Source organism: Puma concolor, chromosome B3 (genome assembly GCF_028749965.1).
Source record: "Puma concolor isolate L17-30 chromosome B3, mPumCon1.1.hap2, whole genome shotgun sequence".
In the NCBI taxonomy this organism is placed as follows: Eukaryota; Metazoa; Chordata; class Mammalia; order Carnivora; family Felidae; genus Puma; species Puma concolor.
In genome coordinates this window covers 12970089-12977975 of record NC_141672.1, presented here as the reverse complement: position 1 = coordinate 12977975, position 7887 = coordinate 12970089, and the positions used below count along the sequence as shown (strand labels likewise).

Sequence of the window (7887 nt, the reverse complement as noted above, 5' to 3'; positions counted from 1 at the left end):
CACGCCACTGGTTTTGGCCGATGACTGGTGGGGAGCAGTAAGCATGTCCCTTCCAGACCAGCATATTCCTTTGCCAGTGCAAGATCCTCCAGAAGTCTCCTTCTGGTGAAGAGCCATGTTTGAGACTGTGGCTGCTCCCAGGTACCTGAGTAGCTGTCCCCAAGACACACAGGACAAGTATGGGGGAAGAAAAACCATTTCCCCTTTACCCACCTTACGTTCATTGGCCAGAGTCCTATAAATTAGATCAAGGAAAGACAGGTTAACAAGAGAAAGACAAACAGAAGTTCACTAACATGTGCATCATGCGTACACACGGGAGCACTCAGCAATCAATCAGTCACTCAAAGGGGTGGTTAGAACTTGGGCTTATAGGGGCGCCTGGGTGGCCCAGTCAGTGGGGCGGCCGACTCCTGATTTCAGCTCAGGTCGTGATCTCGCGGTTTGTGGGATTGAGCCCCGCGTTGGTCTCTATGCTGACAGTACGCTGGGGATTCTCTCTCTCCCTCTCTCTCTTGCTCCTCCCCTGCTCACCCTGTCTCTGTCTCTCTAAATAAAGAAATAAACATTTTTTTTTTCAAAAAAGAACTTGGGTTTGTATAGACTCTGAACAAAAGAACGTTACACTTTTAGCCAGTGACAAGACAAAGGAAAAAGACTTTGAGCTTCCATGGGGTGGCAGGTTGTGAGAAGGGAAATATAGGGGCAGCCAGTGGTAGATAAGGGCTAGTTTTAGCAGAATTTGTTAGATGGATCCCTCTGGCATTGTCTCCGGGCTGATAAGGATCTAGAGTTGTCACCACTGATTAACTTCTGTCCTTACTGGTGTGGGGGAAGCGCCTTTACAAATTCATGCCCCCCTTTTACATAACTAGAGGAAGGGCAGAGAGTGTTTCTTGTATCTGCTTCTTCTCATTTGCCTTCAGCTCAAAAGAATCCCTATGCCAAAGTGGCATATTTTGGGGTTGCACATTTTGCTACTCTAAAACAAAATTGTGTTGTTTTATTGTTGTGTATTATGGTCACCATGGCATAAGCTAGCCCAGTGGTTCTCAAAGTGGGGGTGGGGGGGGGTGGGGGGGTGGTCCCTGGACCAGCAGCATGAGTTTCACCTGGAAACTTGTTAGAAATACAAATTATCGGGCCCCACCTCGGACTCACTGAATCTGAATCCCTGTGGTGGGGCTCAGCAATCTGAGTTTTAACACACCTTCCAGGAGATTCTGAGGCATGCTCAGGACTGAGAACCGCCGCCCTCGCTGGGGCTGACTGATACCTACAGCCATCTGAAAGGCAGAGCAAGAGGAATTAGAATTTATAGAGAAGGTCATTCTAGTAAACCTGAAAAAAATCAAGAAGAATTAAATGGTCAGGTTCTGCATGTCATAGGAAAGGATTTTTAAGAAAAATATATTGGGAGGCACCTGGGTGGCTCAGTCGGTTAAGCGTCTGATTTCAGCTCAGGTCATTATCTCACAATTCATGAGTTCAAGCCCCGAGTCGGGCTCGGTGCTGACAGCTCAGAGCCTGGAGCCTGCTTTGGATTCTGTGTCTCCCTCTCTCTCTGCCCCTCCCCTGTTCGTACTCAGTCTCTTTCTCTCTCTCTCTCTCAAAATAAGTAAACATTAGAAAAAAAATTGTATCTATCCCTACAGACTGAATCTTCTTATTAAAATGGCCCAAACTGTTTGACTTTGTGGATGGTCTCCTACTATGTTACATCAGAAGAAAACACTGTCACGGGGGCCGGGCAGTGGTGGCGGGGGGTGGGGGGGGGTGGGGGGTGGGTGGAGATACTCTGAATTCAGTGGCATTGAAGCCAGACCTAGGGCCTAAGATAAACCCAGAAATGCATTTTCCATTTGTCCCCATAGCCTTGCTGACTTAGAAAATGCTCCTGAATGCTTTGAGTCTGAAAGGTACATAAAACCCAATTCTCTCTTCTGCAGGGGTGAGTCATTAGAGCTGCAGCACAGGCTATTTGGTAATGGCCACTATTTAAATGAAGCAAAAAGTACAATTCAGACGAATTGCTTTTTAAACTGTCAGATCCAAGGAACCCATTTGTGCGTATGAAATTATTTCAAGGGTTCTAACTACTAACTAAACATAGGTATAAGATGTCAAAGGACACAAACGCTGTATTAAAGAGCTGGCTAAATGTTTAATGGCAGATACCCGATGACTTCTTTGGCCTGTTTTGGATTCAAAAATTTGTGTTAAACAGCCCTAGGTGAGCTCCACAGACAAAAGGTTTTAGACAATATTAAATCCTAGTAACCAGAAGCCATTTTGTTTATTGGAGTTTTGTTGTTGTTGTTGTTGGAGTTGTTTTAACCAATGTGACCCTAAGGTTTTGTCTTATGGAGAGGACAACAGCATATTAACACTTCAGCTTTTTCTGTTGGCTTTGATTTGATGCCAAGGCTCTTGGCTAGCTTTCGAAATGGTATATTTAACACATTCTATGGTTTTCTATTTGCTATTGATAAACGTGTCCTTGTACAGGCTAATCGATGAGAAGAAAATTCGGCAATAGTATGAGAAGTACCTTTTTTTGTCACCAATATGGGGGATAAGCCTTAATGGTAAGTAAGGCATCTCTACAGACAAAAAAGAGCCCTGGGCTGTTCTGTATGAGACCAACACCGCCTTTTCCATTGCATTTCCTCTAGGGGTTTCCACCACAATTTGTCTTGTGTTCATGCCTTCAGTATCTTTGTAGCCACTGAAATGGGGCTGCTGAAAAATAATTAGTGAGCCTTCTCCCTCTCCAGGCCCTCTAGGTATTTACTTGTGTTCTAACACAAACACAATTGTCCCTGCTTAGACTAGGAGGAACCATGCGGATGGTGATCAGCCAGAGGCACTGGGACAGGCTTGAAAGTGCTATGCTTCTCACACCTGGATGTGACACAGATCTCCAGAAGGTCTTGTTAAAAATGCACATTCTGGGGCACCTGGGTGGCTCAGTCGGTTAAGCCTCGGACTTCGGCTCAGGTCGTGATCTCGGGGTCCGTGAGTTCGAGCCCCGTGTCCGGCTCTGTGCTGACAGCTCGGAGCCTGGAGCCTACTTGGGATTCTGTGTCTCCCTCTCTCTCTCTCTCTCCCCTCCCCCGCTCGTGCTCTCTCTTTCTCTCAAAAATAAATAAATGTAAAAAAAAATAAAAATAAAAAATGCACATTGTCAGGAGGTCTGGGCTGGAGACTTGGAGCCTCCATTTCTTCCAAGTTTCCAGGCAAGGCTCACGCTGCCGTGGACCACATTTTAGGTAGTGACGGGAACATGCACATTCTGCAGAACAGTGACTTTTAGAACTGACTTATTAAACAGTAGTTTATCCGAGGGTCCGGCTCCCCTTTGATTTAGGGTTCCTTGAAAGCTGGGGCAGAATCTTACACATTTTTTTTTGGTTGTTTTGTTTTGTTCGCTGGCTGCCACTTGGCACAGGTCCCTGCGCACGGTGGGTGTGTATTTATTTAATTAAACAGATCTGGCCTTGCTCCAAAAAAGGATTTTAAGTGGACTTAACCCCTAGCAGGTCCTAACTAGGTGCGCGATGAATTGGCCAGGGAAGGAAGTCAGTCCCAGGGGTAGTCGCAAGCCCTCTGGGCTGAGGCCCTTCCTTCGCAGGGCCCCACCACTTGCTTGCACCGGGATTCCACTCCAGCTGCTCGTCTTCTGAAATTCTCCCTCCTGCCCCATTTTTTAAAGCGGTTTACCCTAGAGAGCCGGTCAGAGACCAGGAGAAAAAACCAACCCAAACCACAGAGCCCTGCAAAGCGGCAAGGCTGCAGAACATCAAAAGCTCAACTCTGGGTGGCGGGGCCGCGTTAACTCTGGGGTTTTCTCCCTCGGCCTGACCCGGAGCGTTTTGCAGGTCGGCGTTGCGCCCCCGCCGCCGGCTCCCCCCGCCCGCCCCGAGAGCCCTGCAGGAGCGGGTCCCGGCGGGCGCGGGCGCCTGTTGGCTCGGTGCCAGCCTGTTTGTTAGCTCCGCTCGAGCAACTAATCTTCCCGTGCATCTCCCGCCCCGAGGGGGAGGCGGCGGTGCGGGGGGGGGGGGGCGCGGGTCGCCTCGGGGGTCGTGGGGAGCCCGCACAGGAGCGGCCGCGCGACAGAAACCCTCGTTCCGAGAGTCCCTGCGTTGCCAGAACCTGTTCCTCTCTGCAGCAGCCTCCGAGGGTAGAGAAGGGATTGTTTCGGCTCCATAGGGGAGGGGGGGGGGGGCGATTATATTGGTCAGTAGTTGAGCCTCCCGGGGTGGAAGGGAGGAGCGCACGGGCGAGCGCGCCCTCGGGGAGGAGTACACGTGCTGGGGAGGGGGGTGAGAGGCGGGCGGGAGGGGAGGAGAAGGGAGGCGAGAGCTGCGGGCGGGAGGCGCCACGGCCTCGCAGACGCAGGCGCTGGCAGCCGGAGAGAAAGTTCCCGGGGAGAGCTCGCCCCCGGGAGGGCTGGCGTGGAGGCCACTCGCGGCGAGGGTCGCGGGTCCCGCGGAAGCAGTCTGCCTTCTCCCTGCGCGCGCTGGGCCGCCGGGCTTGGCTCGCCGGGAAGCAGGGGGGCACTGCTGTTGGGCGGCCGCCGACAAACTTGGAGGGGGAGAATGCTGCGAGTGGGAGCGGCGGCGTGGGGCGCGGGGGCGCACTGAGTGCTCCCCGCGGGGGCCCCCGGACGCTGCTGCCGGGGCCGCGGCCGGGCGAGCGCGCCGAGGCTGAGCGGGCAGGTAGCGGCTCCAGCGCCGCGACTGCGCCAGCCCTACGGACCAGGGCCGCCAGCGCCACCGTGCCGGCATCGCCTCCTCGCCCCGGAGCCATGGTGCGCGGAGCGCGCACGCCGCGCGCGGGACTCTGAGCTCCGGCTGCGCCGCGCGCCCCCACCTCCCTTCTCCCAGCCGCCCCGCCGACCTCGCCCGCGGGCCATGAAGCTTTGGCCCGGAGCCTCTGGCCTCTGAGCTTCGCCCGCTCCAGCCCTAGCGCCGCTCGGCCACAGCTAGCACTCCGGCCGCCGAAGCTCCCCATCCTCTCCCGGGGACGGCACCCAGGCGCTCCAGGATGGCCCTCCGCGGGCCCCTCCGGCCGCGCAAAGTTCGCAGGAGGCGAGAGATGCTGCCGCGGCAAGTTGGCTTCGTGTGCGCGGTGCTGGCCCTGGTGTGCTGTGCGTCCGGCCTCTTTGGCAGCTTGGGTAGGTGCCGGTGCGGTCCCGCCCCGGGAGTTGAGGGGCTTGGGCTGGGAAGCCGACGGGCAGCTCCGAGACGTCTCCCTTTCCTTCCCTGCCACGTTGGTCCCAAGGGTTCATCCGGTCCCGTCCCCTCCCCACCCGGCAGGTAGAGCGCACCCGGGAGGGCTGACATCGACGCTTTGAGCTGTGGTCCCCGTTTCCCTGAGCTGCGCGCGGCCCCTGGGGGCTCGGGACGCGGCTGCAGTTCTGTGTTACTAAGATGAAAGCCTGAACATGGGGCCCCTCCGTTCCCGAGTCCTGTCCCCAGAGTGCGTGGGGGAACGGGCGGCGCAGGGGCGGGGTTCAGGTGTGAATTCTCTTAGCTTCGGGAGGACCGAACTGAGTGGTCCGCTTTCCAATTTTGCGAGCGGAGAGGGTTGTGTTCCGCGTTTCTCAAAAACCCGGATTCTGAGGCTGGGCATTGGGTCTCATCCATGCCCCTCCCCCCCCCCCCCCCCCCCCCGCCGGCCAAAGGAGCTCCCTGGGGGTCCTGATGCGTCCTCTCCAAACCCTGAAGACGTCGGGGGGGGGGGGGGGCAATCCCCTCGGGAGGTTTCTGCCCTGTTTCAGCATCGCTTAACTCCTTTTAATCCCCACGGTAGGAGAGCACTGGTGTCTGGAACCAGAAGCCGTACTCCTTCATCCAAGACCGAGTGATTTGGGAGTCTCTTAGGATATGCAAATCTGAGGTGGAGAAAGAAACTTAGAAAAAAAATCTGTTTGGGGGTGGAGTGGGGGATGTGAGCCCATGTGGAATCTTCAGAGGACATTCACTTGGCTAACACTCCAGTTTTTAGTTGGGCGCTGTGGACCTTTTACTTTTTCATATTAAAAAAAAAAAGAAAAATGCAAGTGATTTAGCAACCCGGAGGGTGGAGATAAAGCAGGAAGTGCCTTTTCGAGCAGTTAGGGACAATCTAGAGAGGTTTATAGTGATAGGTGAAAATCAGGTGGAACTTCATTAAACTCTTAAACTGTTTTTCAAAACCCCAACTTTGTGATTTGAGAACATAAGGTAAAAAAAATGGCTCTTTCCAACAGAAACCCAGGAAGGTTATTTGAACATCTTAACCGGGTGCTTTGCATTTGGGCCGAGTCCATGTATTTTTCCCCTCAGTTACACCCCCAGAAAAAACAAAATGCTTAGAGGCTCTTAGGTGTCAGCATTATAGAAGAGTTGTTATTACCCAGCTGAAGCTGTGTGCACATCAGGAGAGGTAAATGAATACTTTGAAGCTCTTAAAGTGAGAATCGTTTTTATTTGCTAGATCAGAAATTACCTTTAGGAGTTTAACAGTGTTTGGTCACTGGCATCCACACCGCCGATGTCCCTTGTTACTCAGTGTGGCTCTTGGACCAGCAGAATTAGCATCACCTGGGAGCTTGTTAGTACAGAAATCCAGGGCCCAGCCCAGACCTACTGACATAGAATCTGCATTTCGACAAGGTCCCCAAGTGATTTCTGTGGACCTTCAAGGGTGAGAAGCTCTGGGCCAGATCCCATCAACCTTTTCCCCCCTTTTTGCTGACCTAATAATCCATTTGTAGTTCGTCAGGGGCAGGGACACCTGAGCATGTTTACTGGATGAGAACTTCATGGTTACCTACCCTGTGAGGGGTTGAGTGCTCTTGGCCAAGGTCAGATCACATGCTGACCCATCTGGGACTAGAAACAATGGACCAGATCTAAGAAACAGATTACCGAGTGCAAGCAGGTGATATTGTGCTTCTAATCGTTGTCTCACTCCCTACGGGTGGCTCAAGTAGTCAAACAGGGCTGTTGCTTATGTAGCCAGATACAGACGTGTAAGGTCATTGGAAGAAAGCACCATTTTGACCTAACGGTGTTTGTGACTTCTTTTCCAATCCAGGGCATAAAACGGCTTCTGCTAGCAAACATGTTCTACCAGATACATGGAGGAATAGAAAACTGATGGCCCCAATGAACGGGACTCAGACAGCTAAGAATTGCACGGATCCTGGTAAGAAATCCGTCTCCCCCTTGCCTCAAGGCATTTGGCCTCCAGATGGTGCTTATGTGGACGTTACAGCCAGAGCTGAGACAGGTGCTTTGATGAACCTGGGTGGGAAAGGGTAGCTGTCAGGCATAGAAAAGGTGACGTACAGGCATTAATCAGTTGTGCTGCTAAGCAACTCTAGTACTTTCTTTACCCAGCAACGGGAAAGGTCACATTGGAGAGTTTTAAAATTTCATTTTTTTTTTTTTTTTTTTTTTTTTTTTGTTCTCACCACACTCCTAAAGGCTGTCTTGATTTTGTTTGCCCGGGGCTGGGCGGGGGAGTCTTTGTTTTCTTTCCCTTTTGTTCACGGTATCCATCTGATGGAACTCTCGGGGCAGCAAATGCAGCTGCCGTGGCAGGTGGCACTTTGGGATGACCCTCCCGTGAGGGTCACAGCATGCCAGGGCATCTGCAGGGGTAGGACGCTGTGGAGGCTGGGGTCTGTGTGTGCAGTGGAAGTTCCCAGGGTATGGTGCCAGCTCGGGAAATGGATTCTGCTGGCGGCAATTCCGATGTTCCCCTTCAGGCTCCTCCAGGGGCTCAGAGGCTGTAGGGACCCAGAAATGACATTTTATCTGTTCTGCCACAGGCAGGTTTTGCTTAAATAGGGAAAGAAGAATCCCGGGAGTGTACCTGCAAGCAGTGAGGCAA

The 7887-nt window shown here is 52.8% G+C and overlaps 1 protein-coding gene across 2 annotated transcripts in view; it reads left to right on the top strand.

Moving 5' to 3' along the window:
• Positions 1 to 4369: 4369 nt before the first annotated feature.
• SLC24A4 (solute carrier family 24 member 4) overlaps positions 4370 to 7887 on the top strand; it is a 173310-nt gene continuing 169792 nt past the window's right edge. The window contains exons 1-2 of one of the 2 annotated variants that reach the window (XM_086708960.1): positions 4370 to 5179; positions 7087 to 7197. In XM_086708960.1, coding sequence (XP_086565086.1) covers positions 5050 to 5179; positions 7087 to 7197 — 241 coding nt within the window. In that variant the 5' untranslated portion in view covers positions 4370 to 5049. The remainder of the gene's footprint in view (positions 5180 to 7086; positions 7198 to 7887) is intronic. The other variant, XM_086708962.1, reaches the window with a different exon arrangement.